Source organism: Hemicordylus capensis, chromosome 3 (assembly GCF_027244095.1).
Source record: "Hemicordylus capensis ecotype Gifberg chromosome 3, rHemCap1.1.pri, whole genome shotgun sequence".
Classification (NCBI taxonomy): Eukaryota; Metazoa; Chordata; class Lepidosauria; order Squamata; family Cordylidae; genus Hemicordylus; species Hemicordylus capensis.
Genome location: NC_069659.1, coordinates 243531021 through 243555874, shown reverse-complemented (window position 1 = coordinate 243555874; position 24854 = coordinate 243531021). Strand labels below are relative to the sequence as shown.

The 24854-nt window shown below is 41.7% G+C and overlaps 1 protein-coding gene across 1 annotated transcript in view; it reads right to left on the bottom strand.

The window, feature by feature from the left end:
* The window catches only part of LOC128350823 (lysosomal acid lipase/cholesteryl ester hydrolase-like), a 32130-nt gene extending 8696 nt beyond the window's left edge, over nucleotides 1-23434 (bottom strand). The window contains exons 1-5 of the mRNA XM_053309593.1: nucleotides 23330-23434; nucleotides 18011-18128; nucleotides 9370-9571; nucleotides 6723-6832; nucleotides 3870-4009 (exon numbers count right to left, since the gene is read on the bottom strand). Coding sequence (XP_053165568.1) covers nucleotides 3870-4009; nucleotides 6723-6832; nucleotides 9370-9571; nucleotides 18011-18128; nucleotides 23330-23434 — 675 coding nt within the window. The remainder of the gene's footprint in view (nucleotides 1-3869; nucleotides 4010-6722; nucleotides 6833-9369; nucleotides 9572-18010; nucleotides 18129-23329) is intronic.
* Nucleotides 23435-24854: the final 1420 nt, after the last annotated feature.

The window sequence follows — 24854 nt, the reverse complement described above, 5'->3', positions numbered from 1 at the left end:
ACTTCCTGCTGAGAAGAAATAAGAAACCAGCAGCAACAGAAACTTTAGGCAGGTTCTGCAAATCCTGATTTATTTTGTGTCATTTATCAGTGCCTATAACCAATGCAGTCACTCCTCCTACCACCCATACAGGGAGGAACCTCTTACAGGTTATTTTTTTATTTCGTTGCACTGAGACATTCTCTTCATAGTCCCAAAAGTGCTTCATACACAAACTGGATGATACAAAAACTGGAATACAGAGTAGTAGACTCAGGGAGTTCATGTTGCCTTCCATTTCTAACACTGCACATTTTTTAATGTTCGGTAAGATTGTAAAGCTATTCACATGACGGGGAGGTAGGGAGGGTGGGAGGGCAGGGGGATTGCTGATTGTAGACTGATAACCCGCCTGCCAACCATGTTAAAATTATTAACTGTAATAATAGCAGATGAAGTCATGCAACACTTATTAACTAACAAACAGCTTCCAGTTGAACAGAAAGGAAATTGCCCGAACACCAGAGGCACAAAAGACCAGCTCCTGATTGACAAAATGATTTTAGAAAATTGCAAGAGAAGAAAAACCAATCTAAGTGTTGCATGGATTGACTACAAGAAAGCCTTCGATTCATTGCCTCACACATGGATACTAAAATGTTTAGAAACAACTGGTGTCAGCAAAAACATTCAGATATTTATAAAATTAGCAATGAGCATGTGGAGTACACAGTTAACAATCAATAGTAAGACACTTGGACAGGTTAGCATTAGAAGAGGCATTTTCCAAGGGGACTCACTATCCCCTCTGTTGTTTGTAATCGCCATGACCCCATTTTCACAAATACTAAACAAAAAGGGCCTCGGATACCAAACATCTAAAACTTCCAGTAAAATCAACCATCTGCTGTACATGGACGATCTGAAGTTGTATGGAAATTCCCAGTCAGAAATTGAATCACTGCTAAACACTGTCCGTATATTCAGTAGCGATTTAGCAATGGAGTTTGGACTAGACAAGTGTGCTGCATTAATAATGAATAGAGGGAAAATAAAAAAAACAGAAGGAATAGAACTGCCCAATGGAAGGAAGATCAAGAACCTGGAAGAGAAAGAACCTTACAAATACTTGGGCATTCTCCAGGCTGATAACATCGCACACACTGAAGTTAAAATAAAAATTGGAAGTGACAGGGGCGTAGCAAGGTTGGAGTGGGCCCAGAGACAAGATTTTAAAATGGGCCCCCCCTGCTGTTCTAGTAGCTCCAGGTCTTAACACTCAAATCAATTTCGGAGGATGAATATATCTGAAGGAAGCCCAGGTGGGTGTGCGGCTGGGGGAGTCAGTCATGTGACTTGCCTCTGGGGCCCCCCCCCCAAGGCAGTAGGCCCCCAGACAACTGTCTCCCCCTGCCCTATTATGCCCCTGGGAAGTGAATACTTCAGGAGAGTTAGAAAAATCCTCAAGTCCAAACTCAATGGCGGGAACACCCTACAAGCCATAAACACCTGGGCTATACCTGTTATCAGATACACTGCAGGAATAATAGACTGGACCCAGGCAGAGCTAGGGACGCTAGATCATAAGACCACTAAAATAATGACCATCAGTCATGCTCTGCACCTCCGCAGTGATGTAGATAGGCTATACCTCCCTCGCAGCTCAGGTGGAAGAGGAATGCTGCAAGTCCATCAAACAGTAGAGGAGGAGAAAAGAGGCCTTGGGGAATATATGAAGGACAGTGAAGAAGATGCACTTCAAATGGTCAATAAGGAGAAACTATTCAACACCAATAAAACTAAGCAGGCCTACAAGAAAGAACAAGTCAAGAAACAGAGAGTTTAATACTCTGAACAGGCACTATTGCAATAAGAGCAGAAGTCAAAAAATCAACAACAAACAGCAAGTGCTGCCTTTGTAAAGAAGCAGATGAAACAGTGGACCACCTCATCAGCTGTTGTAAAAAGATCGCACAGACTGACTACAAACAAAGGCATGACAAGGTATCAGGGATGATACACTGGAACATCTGCAAAAAATAAAAGCTAACTGTAGCCAAACATTGGTGGGACCATAAAATTGAAAAAGTGGTAGAAAATGAAGATGCACAAATATTATGGGACTTCCAACTACAAACAGACAAACATCTGCCACACAATATACCAGATATAACTGTAGTCGAGAAGAAAGAAAAACAAGTCAAAATAATCGACATAGCAATACCAGGAGATAGCAGAATAGAAGAAAAAGAAATAGAAAAAATCACCAAATACAAAGATCTACAAATTGAAATTGAAAGGCTGTGGCAGAAAAAGACCAAAGTAATCCCAGTGGTAATTGGCACTCTAGGTGCAATCCATGCAACACTTAGATTTGTTTTTCTTCTCTTGCAATTGTCTAAAATCATTTTGTCAACTAGCACCTTGTCTTTTGTGCCTCTGGTGTTCGGGCAATTTCCTTTCTGTTCAACTGGAAGCTGCTTATTAGTTAATAAGTGGTGCATTACTTCATCTGTTATTATTCCAGGTAATAATTTGAACATGGTTGGCAGGCAGCTTATCGGTATATAATTACTTTTTGAGATGGGTTTTCCCAGTTGTTAGCCATTGTTCAATATCACCTGCTTGCAAAATGTGTGAACTGTTTTGATAGTTGTTTATGAAGCCTTGTTAGGTGTTTAAGCCAAAAGCCATGCAGTTCATCGTCGCCTGGTGCAGTCCAATTTTTAATTTTCTTTGCTCTTTCACTTATTAATTCTGGTGTTATTATTAGATCTTGCATTTGTTGGTTACATTTTTTGACCTCTTTCACCCAGCCTGCTTTTTTATTATAATCTATTGGATTGTCCCATAATTTCCCCCAGAATTGCACTGTTTCTTCTTTATTTGGTGTTTCTATGTTTCTTGCAGTTTCTCCTTCTATTGCTTTGGTAGAAACATCTCTGATTCAACTGAAATTGGAGATTCTGCCTGTGTTGTGTAATTCTGGCTTCGTATCTGCTAATTATCGTATCTGCTATTATTATTATTTCTTGTTTACACAGTCAGACAGGTGTTATTGACTGGTTTGTTTTATCCAGACTTCAAGTCCTTCCCAAGGACCTGGGATGGCTGAATTTTGTTATCAGTGTTGTTGCTGTTATTATAGATACCATCGCAGAATATAGGCTGTTCCCAGTAAAGTTGCTTTTTGTAATTGGCTGATGGTGATTTCTGTGGCCCCTATGGTGTTGAGGTGCTCTTCATGTTTGAGGTGCTCTTTAATAATAATAATAATAATAATAATAATAATAATAATAATAATTCAATTTCTATACCACCCTTCCAAAAATGGCTCAGGGCAGTTTACACAGAGAAATAATAAATAAATAAGATGGATCCCTCTCCCCAAAGGGCTCGCAATCTAAAAGAAACATAAGACAGACACCAGCAACAGTCACTGGAGGTACTGTGCTGGGGGTGGATAGGGCCAGTTACTCTCCACCTGCTAAATAAAGAGAATCACCATGTTAAAAGGTGCCTCTTTGCCAGGTTATCAGGGGTGAAATGAATACTCAATCCTTTATTGCTTTTAATTATTTTTCTCTGCCTTCTTCTTTTTAAACCAATTTGCCATGCTGTTACATAGCATTAAGTAAGTAGACATTTTACACATATATGCAGTATACAAAAATGACATGTTACATTCTACAAATGCTTACAATGAATATACTTTTTGTTAATTGCACACTATAATAAGATGAGAACAGCTTATGGTATTCTTATCTTTAATTTAGGATTTTCTATTTGAAAATCATAGTTACACCATTTTGGAATAGGTGGAATTCACTCACTTTCAGTCTTATATTTCTATTATTCCCAGATATAAAATATAAAGTGAGAAGCCATACCTTTATTGTATGTTCAGAAACTGAAGATAATAATTTCACTGCAGGGCTTGGGACATGCTTGACAGAAACCACAGGAGCCAAGGCAAAAAACATTTTTATTTTTTTAGCCAGCTCTGGCATAGTTGAAAATGCTATGAAACCTGAGTGGGGGAAGAAAAACAGCAGCAGGCTTTTACAATGGCTCAAAAGAACTAAGGAGACACCTACTCACCAACCTACCCAATGGTATGATTTGAGTTGCCACAGAGCAGTTGTGGCACAGCATTGGTAGGCTGACCAAGTGACTGCAAAATACTGGGCAGGGCATTTTTCCAGGTCAGGTGCCAGAAAAGCAAGAGGCAAGGCCTTCTTTCCTTCCTTCGATATGCTTTAGGTGAAAAAGCAGATTTTGGGCTGTTCCCTTGAATCAAGAAAAGCCTATTAGGCTTTGTCCACAAATACATCCCTGGACTCAACACAACTACTAGGCTCTGTCCATTTGGCCACCAAATCTTCTGGTCTCTGCCCTCTGGCTTCATCCTCAGATATATTCTGGACTCTGTCCTCAGGTTCAAGATTTTTGTATTTCAAGAATGGTGAAATGGAACGTGATCTCAAAACTGGTTCAGAGAAATCTAGTGACCTGGAATGGAACCCAATCCTAAAATCTCTTGGTTGATTTGAACCTGATCCAGAACCAAAACCCCTAAACACAAAATTGAGTAGTGGGCAAATGTGCCCCCAAATATTCTTTGAGATTTTCATGGGGGAATATGGGGCAGGAAATTCTGAGGATTATCTACTGAACTTTAAAATATTCTTCAAATATTCACTGAATAATTCTCATGCTATCATTTTCGGAAATGGTTTTTTTGGAATAAGAAATAACCCTCAAGCAGACTTATTTTCAAATTCCTTAGAAAAAAGGAAAATAGAGAACAGTTAGAGGGGGTTAGTCCTGGACTAAACTGAGCTTTACATTTGAACCAATTAAGGTAAAGAGCTTTGGATTTGCCTTTATTATTTATAAATCTTTCTTCATATACTACCACAGCATGCCCTTCACACAAGTTAAGATATCTGGTTGCTCTAGTAACATCCCTCTGTCTCCACAGCATCAAAACAGACACTCCTAAGGATCCATTTTGTTTTGCTAAAAGCAGGTTTTATAGGAACAACTTGGAATAGCAGATTAACAAAGTCCTGAGTCTAGGCCTCTAGACTCAGAAAGTCCAAACTTTTCTTCTCTACTCTTCCCAAAATGTTATTTTGGTGATGAAATATACTCATATATATATATCAGCCACTTGTGCAGCTTTTTTAAAAAAGAAGTCTCTGTTGATTGTTTCCCCTGCCCCAAAGTATGCTCCTTAAGTATTCTGGAGCTTTGAATTCTTTGTTAAAATGCCCCCAAGCAACCATCTATGGATAGATATGTGAATTCAAATTATTCCTGTGTGAAAAAATTCAAAAGGTAAGAATTTGGGGATTTGGAGAATAATTCTCTGAAATATTCTCATCCCTTCTAGGTGAAGAATAATCAAATGACTGTGAATTGGAGTATTATTTTCCAAGTCTACCCAGAACTGCTGCAACTGATTTTGGAATCGAACACATGGGCTACTGGCATCCTTCTCTCCCTCTCCACTCATACACTGCCCATCTTCAACTCTTCTCCCTGGAAGAGTCAGACAGGGGAATATGAATGGACTGGGTGCACAGCAATGCTGATTGGCAGGGTCATTGTTTGGTCCCAGAACCATAGCAAGGAGATGAGCTGGGGTGCTGACACCTGATCCTGTGAACCAGCAAAGCAGAAACCCTTAATGAAGAGTCTCTCTGTTTAACATGTTGTGTTTTCATATGCACACAAGCTTCAAAATACCAGGAAATTGCAGCTATGAAGGACCGCAACCTCAGCATACACATTATTTAGGTGGTATGGTATGGTATTCAATGCTGTTGTTAACAGTAATCTGATTTGGGGGGAAAGAAGAGGAAGTAGAAGGGCCTTTTACTTTTCTTTTTTGAAATCTAGACCTCAGCTTAACTTCACAAACACACATGAATTTGATTTTGGGGAGTTTCTGCTGGATGAGTGGGGTATTTCTACTCAGTGTACTGTTGTTGAGAGCTGATACCTTGACTCCCCTCCCCCCCACCAATAATGACCCCACACACACTCCAGACTCTGGACTTTCCAATACTACCAGTGCCCCAGTTAAAGCCACCAAGTGAAATCTTTACGAAACAAAAATGACAAAAATCTGTCAAAGTAATGAATTGCTCATCAAACTTTAAACTCCTGCACATAAGCCATTTCTCCTTCTTTCTAAAATCAGCACAGATCATCCTCAAACCCCCTTCTCCTACAATGCCAAATGTCAAAAGCAATCAGTTGAGCTGTTTCCTAACAATAAGCCATAGCACCTACTGCAACCTGATTTCTGGTTATAATGGTGGAATGTAATACCTGTTGCTAATTCCATGTATGGCTGCTCTCGCGAGAGTTAGCAAGCAGCTGCCGGACTAGTGATGGGGATGGGGGAGAAAATAGGGATGCCGGGAAGCGGTGGCGGGCCAGGCTGGCTGGGCTGCTGGGAGCAGGAGGCGGCTGCTGCTGGGAGTTGGCGGGTGGGAGGAGGTGGCGGGCAGACTTTCCAGCTGGCCCACCAGCTAGAAAGCACCTGGGGGTGGAGAAGAGAAGCGGGCAGGCGGAGAAGCGGGCAGGCCAGCCGAAAGCCGGCGGGGGCAGAGAGAGGAAGCCGCAGTGCCGGCCTGAGGCACAGATGCTCTGTGCCTGGCCCAGCTAGTAGGATATATTTTGAGAGAGAGGGGAAGTTGAAAAAGGGGTGGCATTCTATTATAGCTTACCTATAGCACAGCCTTGAGAGTCACCAATATAATGCAACTGTTCCTGTCCAGTTTTCTTCAAAATAAAGTTTATCATTCCTGGAAGGTCATACATGGCCATTTCATGGAAGCTGGAAAAAATATGGCAATGTGGTACTAAGTGTTATTGGACCATCAGTGAAGCACATGCCTGTTTCTCAAAATGTCAAGTCATAATTCATTTGGAAAAGATTCTGTCCAGAGCCAGGCAAAAACTCAAAAGGTGCAGCTCCCAAAATGCCCCTGATAATTTTCTGTCTGATGCATCTCTACAAGGCAGAGTGCTTCCCCCAAATGCCACCTAAATGTCCAGCCAGAAATGCAATGGGTCCAGAATCCATTCATCCCATTGTTTTTTAAAAAGGAAAATCGCTTTCCTTTGAAAATGGAAATCACTAATTTATGCAAGCACTCAGTGCTTCATATCATACATAGTTATCAATGTCAACATACATTAGCAACACCAGATGAATTATAAGTACTTTCTTCACAATGATATTAGGTTAATAAGCTTATTTTGTTTTGACATGTTTAATGACATTAGAGTTTGTCTCTGCCTTTCCCTGCTGTCCACAAAGTAGTATATTTTAAAACATGTTTCTAAGAATATAGAGTAAATTTATTTCCATTAGAAGCTATGGAGACATCTACATTGATGTTAGATAGTGCACATGCTCTACCAACCTCAGCCCCTTAGTTGTTGTGCACTAACAGTAGTGGTAGTGCACAACTCCCTCCTCCTGCCTCCTATTTGGTTACACAGTGTCACCTCTTTTAAAAAACAAACAAAAAAAAAAAAAACCCACACATTTTTCTTTCCTTCAGTCTACCACTTAGGGGTGTGCACAAATCTTTTTTTAAATTATTATTTCAATTTGTACCTGAATCAATACACCCCTGACTTGTTTTGGGTCCAAATCTCCCCGCCTCCCGAATCACCCCAGATTCGATTTGAACCCACATTTTCTGAATCTGAATTGATTTGAACAAAAAAGAGTCCTGGGGCCAAAAGAGAGGGGTGGGTGGTAGTGCCCAATGCATGGAAGCTGTCACCCAAATTTCAAAGAAATTGGGCAAAGGGGTGATTTGTGAAGAATTTTTGAAGTTTACACATCTTTAAGCTTTTTCCCATAAGGAATAATGGGGATTTCAAGAAACTTATAGTTCCACGTGGGAGGTACCAGGGTGGCCCAGAGCAGGTTGTGGTGGGTGGTAGTGCCAAATGGGTGCAAGGAAGCTCCCACCCAGATTTCAAAGAAGTTGGGCAAAGGGGTGCTTTTTAAATGATTTTTGAAGTTTATGTGTCTTTAAGCTTTCCCCCATAGGGAATAATGGGGATTTCAGCAGCCTTAGTTATAGCTCCCGGGGGGTGGCACCAGGGTAGCCCAGAGCAGGTTGTGGTGGGTGGTAGTGGCCCAATGGGTGCAAGGAATCTACCACCCAGATTTCAAAGAAATTGAGCAAAGGAGTGATTTTTAAATGATTTTTGAAGTTGGCATGTCTTTGGGACAGATTTGGGGCAGAAAGGGGTTGGGGGGGGCAGAAGAGTTGATCAGGTTGTAGTGCCCCAATGGGTGCCTGCTACCATCCAGATTTCAAAGAAAATTGGTGAAGGGTGATTAAAGAATTTCTAAAGTTTGTGTGTCTTTAAGCTTCCCCCCATAGGGAATAATGGGGATTTAAGCAGCCACATAACTCCACTTGGGGGGTGCCAGGGTGGCCCAGAGTGAGCGGTGGTGTAGTGTACATAGGGTGCCAACCAACCCCCAAACCACAAGCCCATGGGGGCTGGGTTTTGTTGTTTCTGAGGTGTTCCGAATGCAGATTCTCTATAGCAAATTGAATTCAATGGCAAACATTGAACTCACTCTCATTTTGCTTCTTCACTTTGGTGTGGATGGGAGAAAATAAAATAAAGTTCATAGATGGGAAGGAAATAGATGTTTAAATAAATGTTAGACAAGGGTCAAAGTCCTCATATAGAGCCCTTTCTCATTTGCTGTGAGAAAGGTCAACCATTTTGTGGGGAGGAAGCCTGAAAGTGCTTACCTCCCCACACACAAGCAGGCTGTCATCCCTGGGCAGGTGTATTATTGGGATCTCCCTCCCCGCTGAGTCTGCTAGCCATGGTTTTGCATGCATGTGTGAATAGCCTCGTAGTCTCCTTTATCAGACAGCCATGTTCAGAAACAGGAAGCCACATTTCAATAGTTACCAGTACTTGCCCATCCCACTTTGCCTTCAATTGCTTCAACAGTCATAATCTGTTGATTACTCCATCATCATATGTTATGTCTCCCAAAATTTTTGTTGCCAGCACCATAGCCATTTCAAACTGCTGTATCATGGCCATATTTCAATGGCTATATTTTCAAAGAAATTGGCGAGGTAGTGGCATTTCTCACCTACTTGGCATGTACCAAATTTTAAGAAGGTTGGATATATGATGTAAATGCTATGATGTATATAATATTCAGGGCTTTTATTATCCTTACACCTAACCTTACCCTCAAAATACTGCAACACAAACAACTGATTGAATGAAGACTTTCTGGTGGAAAGAAGGACCAATAGATCTACATAATTAAAGTGCAAGGTAACTTTTCAAATGCATTTCCATTCAAACTACCTGAAATCCCAAAATTCCTCTTGGTCAGCTGACAAATAAAGGTGTTTCTTGGACCATGCTGTTCCTCTGTTGTTTCCTAGCCAAACATCATAACCAGCATCCGCTAATATGAAAGGGAGGCTCTTGTTGGCCATATTTATCATCCAGAGTTTAGATTCTGCAAGTATTCCATGCCCAAGAAGCACAACAGGCTTTGGACGTGCTTTTTTAAAAGAAGACAGACAAAAGAAAAAAATTGAATTTCTGTTGCATGACGTAACAAAGATATCCCTGATGAATCCCTTGCTATGGTCATCTTATTAATACTTTCATTATTATTATTACATTTATATCCTGCTCTTCCTCCAAGGAGCCCAGAGCAGTGTACTACATACTTGAGTTTCTCTTTCACAACAATCCTGTGAAGTAGGTTACGCTGAGAGAGAAGTGACTGGCCCAGAGTCACCCAGCTATGGCTGAATGGGGATTTGAACTTGGGTCTCCCCAGCCCTAGTCCAGCACTCTAACCACTGCACCACGCTGGCACCATATTGCACTGAAATCAATTTCCTTAAAACCAAATGTCAACACAAATCCATAAAAGATCAGATTACTAAGATCAGCAAAGGCATCAAAACAATTAGACCAATAAAGTGAATTTCTTAACAGAATGCAGTAACAGACAGCAGATAACTCCTGAAATTCTCATTTCAGCTGCTGCTTCAAACACTTACATTTTATAGGACACATATTCCACACAGATTACAATATGGGCCAGTTTGGACAATACTTTCCAGACCACAAAATTAAAAGTTATCAAGTGTGTGACCTTTGTGACAGCTTTCATGGTTGTCCCAACATCCTCCTAGCCTGTCCCTTTATCTCATTGTAGAGGAGCTATTTCTCTGTTCTACATGCGACCGAAATAATAGTTTAGATGAGTATTTCGGCCACATATAAAGCACCCATTCAGAACAACTCCACCCCCACCCCAAGTAAAAGGATGTACAATCAGGACAATAACAAAAGATGTTACAATAGGCACACACTCGGTGCTTCCCTCCCTTAGACACATTGGCCAGTTCAGGGTGGGGGGGGCTTCTTTTAGGTAAACGGAGCCGGTGCTTCGTGTTGCCCAGCAACCCCCACGGCGGGGAATCACCTCCACCATTCACCTGGCTCCTGTGGAGGCGAGCCCCCGCCAGCAGCCAGGTGAGTGGCGGAGGTGATTCCCCACCGTGGGGGCTGCTGGGCGGCATGGAGCACCGGCTCCGTTTACCGAAAAGAAGCTGCCCGCCACCCCCACCCCCGGAGGCACGTTCGCGAGCCGCGCCTGCAAGTGTAGGAATCTAGACTAGACACAACAAAATATCTCATTCCGTGGATTTGATACAGAACTACAGGAAGCCTGGACTATAGGAGCCTGGATTGTCAATTGGAGTTGACCACAGGACTGTGTGTGTGTGTGTGTGTGTTGTGTAACATATTTCTATATCTCCCAAAACTTGTGTCTCTGGACAGTTTACAGTTTAAATCATGTAAACATTAAAATCATTAACATTAAAATCATTTAAAACCCAATATTAAAAGTATTAAAACTATAAATCTAATTAAAAGTCTGGATGGACAAATATGTCTTCAGTGTCTTTTTAAAAGGTGCCAGAGCAGCCCCGGCAAAATGGTGCCTGGAAGTAAGGTCTGCAAAAGACCTTTCTCCTCCCACAGTCCATAAATTTTCAGCCGACAAGACTGAATACAGAAGGAACAGCTGGTTCCCCTTGGCTTGGGGGTAGCCTGGAAGCTTTTAGAGTCTGGAAAAGATCTTTGAAGTTTTCTGGGTGATCCCAGAAGGGAGAACTTTTCTTCAAGCAACTCAGACCAAGGGGAAAGATTTGCTGTCCACCTGCAATTCAAGAGGCTTGCCTGCTGTAATCTGACTTTCACTTTTTCTTCAACTCTTGAGCTCCTCTTTGCATTTTTATTTGACCCCTCTCAATCAGGATCTAATTAGAGACATAGACAGAGATTCTGGTCTGTGCGCATTGCAGCTGCAGGTTCACGCTCGGCGGAGCTATCCCGGGTTGTGAGGAGTTTGGTTTCTCCTCCTTCTACTTCCAATCAGTCCCCAGGGTTGCTCTGCTGTGATGCCTTTAATGGGTTCTTTGTGACAAAGATCTCCTGTATTCGGGCTGACTTGGACTCCACTATTTCTGCAAGGTCTATGGAGGAGGTGTCCAGCAATCCTTCTTGCAGTATTAGGTTGGATCAGTTTCAATCTGTGACTCCTGAGGATGTGGACAAGCTGCTTGGGGTGGTGCGGCCTACCACCTGTTCTCTGGATCCTTGCCCGACTTGGCTGCTTCTATCTAGCAGGGAGATTGTTGGAGATGGCCTAGTTAAAATCATAAATGTATCGCTGAGGGAGGGTAGGGTGCCCCCCTGCCTGAAGGAGGCAATGATTAGACCACTCCTAAAGAAGCCTTCCCTGGACCCCTTAGCGATGGACAGCTATAGGCCAATCTCCAATCTCCTTTGGTTGGGCAAGGTGATTGAGAGGGTGGTGGCTGAGCAGCTCCAGGCAGTCTTGGAGGAAACTGATTATCTAGACCCATTTCAAACTGGCTTTAGAATGGGCTATGGAGTTGAGACAGCCTTGGTCGGCCTGATGGATGACCTTTACCGGGGAATCGACAGAGGGAGTGTGACTCTGCTGGTTCTTCTGGATCTCTCGGCGGCATTCAATACCATCGACCATGGTATCCTTCTGGATCGCCTGGGGGAGTTGGGGATAGGGGGCACTGCTTTGCAGTGGTTCCGTTCCTATCACTCGGGCAGATTCCAGATGGTGGAGCTTGGTGACAGTTGCTCCTCAAAATGGGAGCTGTTATATGGAGTCCCTCAGGGCTCCATTCTGTCACCAATGCTTTTTAACATCTACATGAAACCGCTGGGTGAGGTCATCAGGAGGTTTGGTGCTGGGTGTTATCAGTATGCTGATGACACCCAAATCTACTTCTCCTTTCCATCCCCAGGAAATGGCAGTCATTCTCTAAATGCCTGCCTACAGGCAGTAATGGGCTGGATGAGGGAGAACAAATTGAAGCTGAATCCAAACAAGACGGAGGTGCTCATTGTGGGGGCTCAGAATCTGAGGGGTGAGTTAGATCTTCCTGTGCTGGATGGGGTTACACTCCCCCAGAAGGAGCAGGTGCGTAGCTTGGGAGTACTCCTGGACCCAGGCCTCACCCTGGTATCTCAGGTGGAGGCCATGGCCAGGAGTGCTTTCTATCAGCTCCGGCTGATTCGACAGCTGCGCCCATTCCTCGGAGAGGATGACCTCAAAACAGTGGTGCATCAGCTGGTAACCTCCCGGCTTGACTATTGCAATGCACTCTACATGGGGCTGCCTTTGTACATAGTCCGGAAACTTCAGTTAGTTCAGAATGCGGCAGCCAGATTGGTCTCTGGGGCAACCCGGAGAGACCATATGATGCCTGCTTTAAAACAGTTACACTGGCTGCCAATATGTCTCCAGGCAAAATACAAAGTGCTGGTTATTACCTTTAAAGCCCTGAACGGCTTGGGTCCAAGATATCTTAGAGAGCACCTTCTTTTACATGATCCCCACCACACGTTAAGGTCATCTGCGGAGGTCAGTCTCCAGTTGTCACCGGTTTGTTTGGTGACGACTCAGAGGCAGGCCTTCTCTGTAGCTGCTCCTGGACTGTGGAATGCACTCCCAGCGGAAATTCGTAATCTTGATTCTTTGCTGTCCTTCAAGAGAGCCCTTAAAACCTATCTGTTTGGCCTGACCTTTCAGGGTTTTTAATCAGTTTTAATTGTTTTAATACCTGGTTTTCAGGGTTTTAATTGTTTTGATAGTTTAATTGTTTTTTAAGTTGTTTTAAATTGGTATTTATATTTGTATCTCTGTTTTAATTGTTTTTAATGTTTTCTGTTTTAATTTTAAACCGCCCTGAGCCATTTTGGAAGGGCGGTATATAAATCAAATAAATAAATAAATAAATAGACATAGACTTAATATTTACTGTACTTACTTCCATACAACTATTTTGACTCCCAGTGCCTTTGATTCCCTGCGGTAATATATTATAGAGTTACAGAGTAACTGCAATTAGGCATTCAGGTAACGAACCAGAAGCCAGGGACAGATTTATGACTATTTTATAACTTCGTCAGGTCTCGTTACACTCTCCGAGAAGGTTTGGCATTCTGCCCCCCTGTTTTTTCTTTCGAAGTTTTGGATATAGTTGCCACTCGCCGGTTGTTTTGACTTTTCTTCTTTCTTCTTTGGTTTATTTCCCTGCATTATTTTGATTACTTCTGGCTGAATATTGATTGGATTACAAACACTTTTTCTTTCTTTTTTGTTTCTGGGATTATTTTGAACCATTCCATAGAAAGCATATTATAGCTGTGACTCTGAGAAGATCTGGGAAGAGTTGGAGGCTATTTTGCCTGACTGGATGTAAAGGGAAAACTCCTAGGGACATAATTAACATGGATTACAATTTTTTTTAATCTTAAAAGACTTCTTAACTGAAGATTGAAATTCATTTGGAACTATTTGAATAATTTCTCTGGAACTATTTTTTATAAACAACTCCATAGGCATAGGGGTCTTATTTGTTGAAAGGATGAACTTTTCCTGTTTTTCCCCATTGCCTCTGAAAAATAATCTTTTATTTGGGTTATCGCCTTGTTTTTGTCCCTCTTCTTCCCTGTAACTGTTCCATTTTATGAAGCTGCAATTTGAACTGACTGTCACAAGAGGGAGCTAAATAATTTTGTATTTTCTTTGCTTGTAAAGCTTTATCTTCAATTGTTATGTCTGAATATTATCTGTGGCCTGTATTTTATGAACATTAATTTAATATTAAGGCCTATTTTTTAATTAGACCATTCTGGAATATATTGACTATTATCTAGCTATCCTGTGAAAGGAGACTTTTATTGGATTTTTTTTACTATCATGATTTCTTGAAAAGGGGATTATTTGTTGACATATTAAATTAATGATCACCTACTGAATTATTATTTTTTTTGAAGGGCTTAATTTTCTGATGGACTTTTTTTGTTGTTTCAGAGGTTTTTTAAAAAGTTGAGGTTATCAGTACAACTGGCCTATTGTTTAGGGATTTTTAATTTAACAGCACAGAAATCTTTGCCTATTTTGTAGATAATTTTTGAATACAGGGGTATTAAAGTAGGGAAATCATGGTGTAATTTCTGCTGAAATCATTTCTTTCTCTCCTTTTCAGCTTGGAAAAATTTTGAACAATGTGAAAGTCTACTTTATATCACAATAATTTACTGCTGCATTCCCAAAAGAAACCAGCTTTGTTATTTGTGTATTAAATTAGAGAAACCTTTCTTGAAGGAGAAAAACAGTAATTATTTAAACAAATTTTGTGTGTTTCTGAGGGAAAATAGTCTACTTTTGAACAATGGTTGGAGTTTACGTTAGCACATTATAGTGGAGGTTTTTCTTCTTCTCTTTGTTAAAAATTATTTCTTATTTTCCTTTTTAGTTTGGACAATTTGGAATAACGCAAACATCTTTTTCTTTCTAGTATTATAATAATTTACTGGTGTGTTCCCAAAAGAAATTAGTTCTTTGTTGATGGTATATTAAATCAGGGGAATCTTTTTTGAAGGAGAATAATAATAATTACTTAAATAATCTTGGGTGTTCCCGAGGATAAATAACTTCTTCCATTGTTGGTTTTTCCTCTTTGATAAAAAAAATTATAAATCCCAAGGAAAACCTCTTTTTTCTTTTTATGAAGAAACATTTAAAAGCATTTTTCTTTTGCATCCCAGCAAAATGGATAAAATAAGAGGAAAGGGTCTGTCAATTGATGATTTTGAAAAGGTGGATCCTAGATGGCATGAATGGATGCTATCTCTCCCCAAATTTCATGAAATCTTAGTTGAAGAATTTAGCAGAGCCCTCAATCAAATCGAGCTGAAGCTGGATTTTTTTTGCAAACAGCATTGATATTGAGATGTGACGTAGCTGAAAGCAAACCAGCTGATCAATTTTCACAAAAGATGTTTGAAATTCAGAAGAATTTGGCGGGTGAGAAGACCGCAGACGTTTAGAACAATGGATAGAAACTACAGAATTTTGGGCTTGGATTTCCAGTTAAAAGAATTGTGGAGTGGAAGAAAGGCTGAAGAAGGAAACTCTAGAAGAAGAGACACAACCCCTTTCTGCACAGATTTCAAGTTATCTTGAGGGTCTTTTAGGTATTTGAGAAATTTATAGATACACCAGAGATGAAAATCCCCCAGGAGATACTATGACAAAGCTTAAAAACAAAAAGATCAAAGAAGCAAGCCTTTCTCCCCAGAGAAGTTCTCCTTTGGAACATGGAAGTATTGAGATGGAAGGTTTACCAGATTCTTTAGTTGAGATTTTGAAGAAATGCCAAGAGTTAAGGTTTTTAATTGCCATTCTTCAGAAAAGAAGAATTAAAGATGGGTGGTGCCCTTCTGGCTGGAAGTCCTCTTGGAAGAGTGCAGATACACATGTCCTTGGATGCAAAATGCCTGCCAGAATTTTTAAGAGTACCAGACAGGATGAAGATCAATCAGAAGACTAGAAACAAGATGATGATGATGATGATGATGATGATGATGATGATGATTTTAAAAAATTCCTTTTTAAAGGAGGAAAACTGAAGAGAGGAAGAAGTTGTTATTTGCTATTAATGTAGGGCATTGCTGGAGATTTACAACACTGAGGTTTTAAATTGATAAGCAAGTTTAAATTAATAGCCTTAATTCAGTTTAATATAGCATAATAATATAATATAGTTTAACATAAACAACAATACCTTATAGCTTTTTAAATAGCTGATGAGGTAGTCTAAGATGTAGCAAATTTTGAATATAGAAAATAATGGGAGTATGCTCTGAGGGTCACGGATACAGTTTACTTGTGAGACAACTTAGATGGATTATCTGCATCACTTCTCAAATCTTTTACTAGGTTTATGTAGTCTGCAGGGTCATTACCTATATCTGAAACTTGGCTTTATTAATAACGATGTCTGATTTGTACTATTCATATTTTTTTTTGCTTTTTAAAAAAATCCTGTAAAGGAGGTAAGTTTGGTGATAGGGTGGGAGTGGTTTTCTTCAGATGGTTATCTGTAACATTTTATATACAAACTTTATAAGTTGGACACTCTAGAGATGTAACCATGCCTTTACTGTTTCTTTTATTCTTAAATAAAAAACTTTTAATTAAAAAAAATAAAAGTTGCCATAGATAGGGAGGCACTTATTTCAATGCAGAGCATATTCCAAAGCCCAGGGGCAGCAATGGCGAGGTCCCATCTCTGAGTAGCCATCAGACGAGCCCGTGGCAACCATAGCAATTCTCTCCAGATGATCTCAGTGGGTGATGGGGCTCATGACAAAGAAGACGTTCTCTTAAATACCCAGGGCCTAAAGTGTTTAGGCCTTCATAGGTAATAATCAGCACCTTGTATTTTGCCCATAAACATATTGGCAGAAAGTGTAGCTTTTTCAACACAGGAGTAATATGGTCTCTCTGAGATAACCCAGAGACCAACCTGGACGCCACATTCTGGACCAACAGCAGTTTCCAGACTATGTGCAAAGGCAGCCCTGCACAGAGCGCATTGCATTAGTCCAGCCTAGAGGTTACCAGCATACGTACAACCGTTCTGAGGTCATTCATCTCAAGAAATGGACACAAATGGTGTATCAGCTGAAGCGGATAGAAAGCACCTCTGGCTACCACCTCAACCTGAGACACCAGGGATAGGTTTGGATCCTGAAGCACCCCCAGACTGTGCACCTGTTCCTTCCAGGGAAGCGTGACCCCATCCAGAACCAGCAATTCAAAATGGTCTTCCAAGTTCTGACCCTGCACAATAAGTACCTCCATCCTATCTGGATTCAGCCTCAGTTTGTTATCCCTCATCCAGCCCATTATTGTCTCCAGGCAGGCATTTTGGGAGGTTATGCCTTCTCCCGATTAGGTTGACATGGAGAAATAGATATGGGTGTCGTCAGCATATTGATAACACCCTGCACCAAATCTCCTGATGATCTTTTACAGCAGCTTCATGTAGATGTTAAACAACATCAGAGACAATATGGAGTTGTGAGGGACACGATATGTAAGTTCTGATTTTGAAGAACAACAGTCTCCAAGGGACACCATCTGGAATCTGCCTGAGATGTAGGAGCGGAAGCACTGCAAGGCAGTGCGCCCCACCCCCAATCCCCTCAGACGTTCCAGGAGGATACAAAGGTCAATAGTATCGCAGGCCACTGAGGGATTCAAAAGTATGGATCAGTCACTTATCTCTCAGCTTAAACTACCTCACAGAATAAACATAACCATGTACACCGCCCTGGGCTCATTGCAGGAAGAGTGAGATATAAATGTAAATAAAATTAAATAAAGGATTTAGTGAGTCTCTTTGTGAGCCACCCAGAGTACAATTTCTGACAGGCTGGTGAATAAATAAAGTTGTTGTTTCAAACAAGCTGTTAGTGTTTCTGTTTCCTATACTGGTGCAGCTGTTGAAGGTTTTCTTTCTGTTTGATGGGCTAGGTGTTAGATTCCTGCTTTAAGAGAAATCAAATAATCAGATACCTGTGATAGTAAGATTGTTTTTTCCACCAGGAATTCTGTTGATTGCCAAATAATAACCATCATCTGTCAAGACTTCATACTCTTCACTAGGATATCCTTTATAGCTAATCGACTCACTCTGAAAGAAGAATTTTACATCCTGAAATAGTTCAATCATGTCAAATCGCTTAAACTGTTTGGAAGAGAGATTCTTCTTATTACATTATTTAAAATATATAGATGCTACTGCTCAACAAAAATGTTCTCAAAGTGATTTGCATGTTGAGCCTCCATCCTCCTATCTCTGCATTCTTATTATGGAAAGGTGGGAGGGACAGAGCCAAGCAGCTTCTCCCCATTTCCTCTTCCACTCTGTCACTTCCTTTTCTATTTTTATACAAAGGAGATCAGAAGGTGGTTGCTCTGGAAGCTGGCGCTTTCAGCACACAGGTCCCAATAGGATTCTAGCAATGTCCCTGGCCAAAATACATCAGATATAACAAAGATGTGTTTTGGCCAGGATTCCCGTGGAGAGTGTTACAAGAATGTTTTAATTATCAAAATTGGAGGAGGCTGTGGCCCCAGATCTTTTAACACCCCAGTCAACCATGAGTTCAAAAGGCATCTCTTTGCCCAGTCATTCTAAATTCATAGCAAAGGTATCCAAGTGGCAAATACAAAGATTCTGTTCTATTTCTTTTTTGTTTCAAGGTTTCTTTGAAGGTAAGCTCCAATTAAATGGTCCCACTGCAGTATGTAATAAAAAGAGAGGGCAGCAAAGCACAGGGTCCTGATTACTGGGATCACCTTCACCTATGATGTTGAGAGCCTTGATATTAGGCACTGTGGGGTTAGCAAGTACTGCTCTTTGCTTCTTTATGCTTCCTAGTTTCACATGAATTGCACCCTGCCACTGTTTACGCTGCGGTGGAGTGGTTGGAGGTAAGTGGTAGACCAGCATGGGGTTCTCTGTCTCAATCTACATGTCGTGGCACAGGGTGGAAATTTAGTCTTTATGTGTTTAAGTTGTTCTTTCAACCTGTTAGGGAGTGATCACATATTTATTTATTTATTTATTTATTCAGTGTTTTTTTTATACTGCCCTTCCAAAATGGTTCAGGGCAGTTTACAATTAGAAACCAATTAAAACCAATAATAATTAAAACAGAAATATAAATATAAATGCCAATTAACAATTAAAACATCTAAAAAACAATTAAACAGAAAAATTAAAACCCTGAAACCAGGTTAAAACATTAAAACAATTAAAACTATTTAAAAACCCTGGAAGGCCAACATTGGTTGCTCTCTGGCCTTGGTGTTTTCTAAGTGTCTCTTTGGATGGCTCCTAAGTAGGGATTTGCACAAAACCGGTTCGCCCGGTTCAGATCAGATTCGAACCGGGTCCGAACCAGGAGGGGGTGGTTCGGTTTTGGTTTTGTCCAAACCACCCCCTGGTTCGGTTTGGATCCAAACCAGTTCGGACTGGTTTGGATCAGTTTGGACACCCAAAAATTGGTAGGATGGTATCTGGCACCCAGGGGTACCTGTCACCCAAACCCCAAAGCAATCGGACACTCGTACGATTTTTTAATTAATTTTTGAAAATTATTTTTATTTTTTTCTCATAGGATATAATGGGACTCGAACCAGGCCATTATTCCTTATTGTGGAGCACCCATGGTTGCCAATAACCATGCAAACCCTGAAGCAATCAGACACTCCTATGATTTTTTATGAATATTTGAAATATTTTTCATTATTTTTCTCATAGAGTATAATGGGACACGTACCAGTCCATATCCCCTATTGTGGAGCACCTAGGGGCACAAAAGCGGGGTGGGTGGTAGACAGACAGGGGTGCCTACCACCCAAAAAATCCCAAGGCAATTGGACACTCCTCTGATTATTGGTGAATTGTTAAAGTATTTTTGAATTCCTCATAGAGAATAATGAGGATTGCAGCAAATGTATAGCTTCACGTCGGGGGGAAAGGGGTGTCGTAGAGTGGAGTGTGGTGGGTGGTAGTTCCTAGGGTGGGCAAGGAAGCTACCTGAATTATTTTAAAGGAATTGGGAAAAGGGGTGATTTTTAAGTGATTTATGAAGTTTACGCGTCTTTAAGGTTTTTCTCCATAAAGAAGCATGGAGGTGTCAGCAAATGTATAGCTTCACGTTGGGGGCAAAGGGGTGGCCTAGAGCAGTGTGGGGTTGGTGGTAGTGCCAGGTAGGGGCAAGAAAGCTACCTGAATTTTTTCAAAGGATTTGGGCAGAGGGCTGATTTTTGGTGAATAGTTGAAGTTTACGCGTCTTTAAGGTTTTTCCTCATAATAAGTTATAATGGAGCTTTCAGCAGCCCCATAAGTGCACTTGGGGGGTGCTGGGGTGGCCCAAAGCGAGTGGTGGTGTAGTGCACATAGGGTGCACTGCACTCTATGACACCCCTTTCCCCCCGACGTGAAGCTATACATTTGCTGCAATCCTCATTATTCTCTTTGAGGAATTCAACAATACTTTAACAATTCACCAATAATCAGAGGAGTGTCAAATTGCCTTGGGATTTTTTGGGTGGTAGGCACCCCTGTTTGTCTACCACCCACCCCACTTTTGTGCCCCTAGGTGCTCCACAATAGGGGATATGGACTGGTTTGGGTCCCATTATACTCTATGAGAAAAATAATGAAAAATATTTCAAATATTCATAAAAAATCATAGGGGTGTCTGATTGCTTCAGGGTTTGCATGTTTGCTGGCAACCATGGGTGCTCCACAATAAGGAATAATGGCCTGGTTCGAGTCCCATTATATCCTATGAGAAAAAAATATTTTTTTTTTCAAAAATTCATTAAAAAAATCGTACGAGTGTCCGATTGCTTTGCCGTTTGGGTGACAGGTACCCCTGGGTGCCAGATACCATCCTACCAATTTTTGGGTGTCCAAACCAGTCTGAACTGGTCCGAAACGCCGAACCGTCCCGGTTCAGATCCGAACCGGTTCGCACATCCCTACTCCTAATTGGCATGGCTCCTAGTCAGTGTTATTCTGCGCCATCTATCCCATTCTCACTGGATGGGGGTTCAGAGCAGACATGACTTCAGGCCCTGTTGGTCAACATCTGCGAGTGCCTGCAGCGCTTGGAAAGGAGAATGGAAGAGTCTAGTGCCTAGAGTGCTGGGATGAGGTGGCAGCTTTGCTTCAATAGGCTCCAGCTCTGTTGAGCCTTTGGGAGAGGTTTCGGGTGCAACTGGGCTGCAGTTAGTGCCCTTTGCTCTCATTTTGACATGTTTCCTTAAGGCATACAGGCAGCTAGACCCGTGCATGGATCTTAGGTTCTGTAGAGACATTCAGGGTTGCTCCAGGGTGGTAGGTAAGTCCATGGACACTAGATTGCCTGTCCAGGTCCCTGTTCTTATACAAATCCTTGCTGCTTTGCCCCAATTTGTTCTTCTGATTGTGAGGTTTGCCTTTTTTGCTGCTGTTTTTGGAACTTTGCATATAAGTGAGCTCTCACCTAGGTCCAAGTTTGACTTTTCTAACTGTTGTTTTTAGTTCCACAATGTTTCAGTGCAAGATTCTATGGTTTCTTTGCACTTAACATTTTCCCAAGAAAATGTTGGGGGTGGGGTGGAGGCCTATCAGTGTTCGTGCATTTTTAATCCATCAGGACTGTACCCCACTGACACAGTTCCAAATCCAGTCCATCTTCAAGAAGGCACTCAGTCCTGCCGGATTTCCTGCTGATCGTTTTTGCATACATTCTGTTTGCATTGGTGCTGCCTCTGTTGCAGCTTCAGAAGGTACCTCTGCTGAGAATGTGAAGCAGATTGGGCACTGGTCTTGTGTGTTCTAGCTCTTTCGAAGGGCCTGTTCTAATGCATCAGTTAATTGTTACTGTTTTGTTTCCTCATTTAGATGTGGCAATTGATGGGGTACTCATATTGATTTGGATAATTGGCCATAGCATTCTCTATTGGGCATCCATCAACTGCCAGGATCCACAGCTTGGGCTCAAGTCTCATACATAGACATTCACTGGGCATGTCATAGAGGATATTGTAGAGGGACTTAGTCCCAGTGATCAAATCCTTAAGCCGAGAGTGTCAGCTGCCACACTAGTTAGTTATTCATCTTGGCGAGAATGACAATCTGTTCGTTTCCAGCCTCCGATTTGTATCATTAGTTGCCAATTATTTGAATCATGTCTTTGGATCTGTCCTGGCTCCACCATCGCCATGGTTGAGTTAATACCTGGGAAGTCAGTGTGCTTAACAGATTCCGGAAGAAGAAAAATTTGGAACTATTTAAAATTGTTCCTTGGTGGGGTGGGGGTGATATCCTCTTCATGCAGCCTGAATTGTGCTTCCCAGAGAGGACATGTTTGGCAGGGATGGGATACATGTTTCTCAGGAGGGTGGAAAGGCTTATGTGCAGGGCTTAAAGGTGGGCATATTGGCCTTCCTTTCTATGCATTTGTCTGGTGGGATGGGCCCTGGCATGGCTGCAGTCCCACCTGTGGCGCTGAGACTGAGGGACAGCATGGCAATTAGTCTTGAATGAGAATGTAGGGTATTTGCTTATCTCTTGCTACATTGTAATCTTTGTTAATTATTTTGCTTGGTTAATTAACAGACACTTGTAACTTTGTGTTAGTCAATGTCTAGCTTTATACAGCTTATTTGTCCAGACTGCATGGCAGAACAAGCCTGCACTGCCCTGGATGTTCTCCTCTTCCTATTGGTTGCTGTCCTTCAGTCTCCGTTTGCAAGGAACACCTAATTAGTTGCTTATATTATTATTAATAAAGTTATGGCCAGGGGTTTTGTCCTGTGTCCTTTTACCACCACTTCAGTTGTCTGGCCTAGTCATTTACCGCCTCAAATAGAATTGTTGCACTTCCCTGCTACATGTTAGAAACATAGGAACATAGGAAGTTACCTTATGCTGAGTCAGACTATTGGTCCATCTAGCTCAGTATTGTCTAAACAGACTGACAGAGGCTTCTCTATGGTTGCTGGCAGGGGAGTCTCTCAGCCCTATCTTGGAGATGTCAGGAAGGGAACTTGGAATCGTCTTCCCAAAGTAGTCCCATCCCCTAAAGGGAATATCTGACAGTGCTCACATATGCAGTCTCCCATTCAAATGCAAACAGTGTGCACCCTGCTTAGAGGACAATCCATACTGTACTTGCTATCACAAGATCATCTCCTCCCATTTGTGTCTACTCCTACTCGGTTGCTCTTCCTCTTCAAGTTCTCAACTGGTAATAGCATTTCACATTTGTATCCCAGCCCTGTTCCATGCCCATTTCCATTATTTCCAAAAATTTAGGCTATGTAACTTACAATATTCATATGAGTTTCAGGATTCACATCTCTTATTCTCCTGGTTAATTCTTCTGAGCTTGCAGTTGCTTGTATCAGGCATACTATAGCAACAAACCACCACATCTTATGTCTGTTACATGAAAAAGAGGAGGGGGTATAAAAATTTAAAAGTCTTTTTAATATACAAAATTAAAAACATTAAGAAAAGTATAAAAAAGAGGATATAAAATAATAGCAGAGAGGGGTAACTGAGCCCTCGCTAATGTGCTCCTCTCTGTAAACACATGCTACCCCATTTAGTCCAATGTCATGGACAACAATGAAGTTGTGCATGCGGAGAGTTTTTCATATCTGGCAGTTAATGGAGAAGCCCTTGTGCACACAGCAATTGCCCCCATACCCCAGGCACAATGCAAAGAAACACAGAACAACATATAGCGGGAAAGGGCCACAACTTTATTAACAATGCGTGAACTGGATTTTGGGGAAAGAATTCAACCCCCTGCAGTGCAGGCCTAACATATGCTGGGGTCAGACAATCACCCTTCCCCAAACCCTTTGGGCAACACACCATGACTCAGAGCCTGCAATCAGCAAAATGCTGATCCCTACTTCTCCTTGCCAACACAACAGGCCAGGGTCCTTTCATGGACCTTCAAAACAGATAATCCCCTCCCAAGCCACACAGCCTTTGTCAAATCCCAAAGCAGGTGTGAATGTAAACCATAGCCCTTGATCCATGCAGACTCTAAGGACAGATTAAGCACTCACCGGATCTAAACTAGCTCAAGTATGTATGCAACCCACACTGCACCTGCTTGTTGTGACCTAACTAAGCTAACTAAGTTGGAGAAACAGAATGCAGTAGGTGGAAGAACACATATGCCAATCAGGTGGGAAGCAAAAAAATCCTACTCAGCCTCCAATTGGATGACCAGAAAAGTCTGTTCTGTATCCAGGGTGGGAGGGAGGAAGAGCCCACTTTGCCAAGAATGAGCCCGGGAGGGAGCAGAATGGCTGGAATAGCCCCCCCCCCGGCACTTCAGGCCCCTGCACCAGGCACTTCTGGCCACTTCTGTTCCAAGGAGGCAACAGGGTGGCAAAGAGGTATGCTGCCGCCCCACCAGACTGTTTTAAAAGACCCTTCCCCATCTTTAAAGATACCCCCCCACCTTCGATCCAGCCAAAACACTGGACATTCATACTGGTTCATGCACATCCCTACAAACTATGCCATTGAGGTGTCCCTATGTGTCAATCAGTAAAACTGTACCAAATTTGCTTCAAATCAGTTAGTTGATCCACATGTTAGCCAACTTGCACCTCAAACATTCACACATCCACCATCTTGAATCAGAGTGGATGACTTCATTACATAGTATGCCTTTGAGATATCCCTCTGTCCCTACAGCTGGAGCAAATTTGGTTCAAATCACTTAGGCGGTTCACAAGTTAGCCCACTTGCGCCTCAAATGTGTATGCATCTGCCATCTTGAATTGGGGTGGATGATATCATCACAAATTACCCCGTTGAGTTGTCCCT